The sequence below is a fragment of the Cystoisospora suis genome (genome assembly GCF_002600585.1).
Source record: "Cystoisospora suis strain Wien I chromosome Unknown contig_1899, whole genome shotgun sequence".
Classification (NCBI taxonomy): Eukaryota; Apicomplexa; class Conoidasida; order Eucoccidiorida; family Sarcocystidae; genus Cystoisospora; species Cystoisospora suis.
The window spans coordinates 6,319-6,822 of NW_027154699.1; the positions used below are offsets into that span (position 1 = coordinate 6,319).

At 45.8% G+C, this 504-nt stretch overlaps 1 protein-coding gene across 1 annotated transcript in view; it reads left to right on the forward strand.

Moving 5' to 3' along the window:
• CSUI_004153 (iq calmodulin-binding motif domain-containing) overlaps positions 1 to 497 on the forward strand; it is a gene marked incomplete at its 3' end in the record, with an annotated part of 6,039 nt that extends 5,542 nt beyond the window's left edge. The window contains exon 7 of the mRNA XM_068064347.1: positions 156 to 497. Coding sequence (XP_067923677.1) covers positions 156 to 497 — 342 coding nt within the window. The remainder of the gene's footprint in view (positions 1 to 155) is intronic.
• Between the last annotated feature and the right edge of the window lie 7 nt (positions 498 to 504).

Genomic DNA, 504 nt, shown 5'->3' on the forward strand with positions numbered 1-504 from the left:
CTCTCGTTCTTGTCTTTTTCTTTCTCTCTCCTTCTCTTTCTTTCTTTCTGTCCCTTCCTCCTTCTGTTTCTTTCTGTCCCTTCCTCCTCGTTCTCCTCTTCCTCCTCCTTCTCTTTCTCTTCATTCTCTCCTTTCTCTTCTCCCTCTTTCTTTAGGAGCCTCCTGAGAGTCACTTCGTAGTGTGTGTGAATTCAGAGAGAGGGGAGTTTGCCTCGGTAGCCTTTGCAAGAAAAGAAGAAAATTTAGGAGATGCAGTCGTAAGCAGAGCGACCTCCTTCACGCGCTCTCACACATTCATTCCTGGGAAGAAATTTCGTGTGGATGGAGCTCTTCTCTTTGACGAAGAAATTGCGAGCTACGGCTTCAAGAAGAAAAAGACCAAGAAAGTTAAAGACATTCTCGCTGCGATGAACGAAGAAGAAAGAGAAGGAGAAGAAGGCGGTCTAAGAGGAGGAGAAGCGAAAAGCTCGCTTGGCTTGATCGATAAGACGGAGAAGAAGAAGA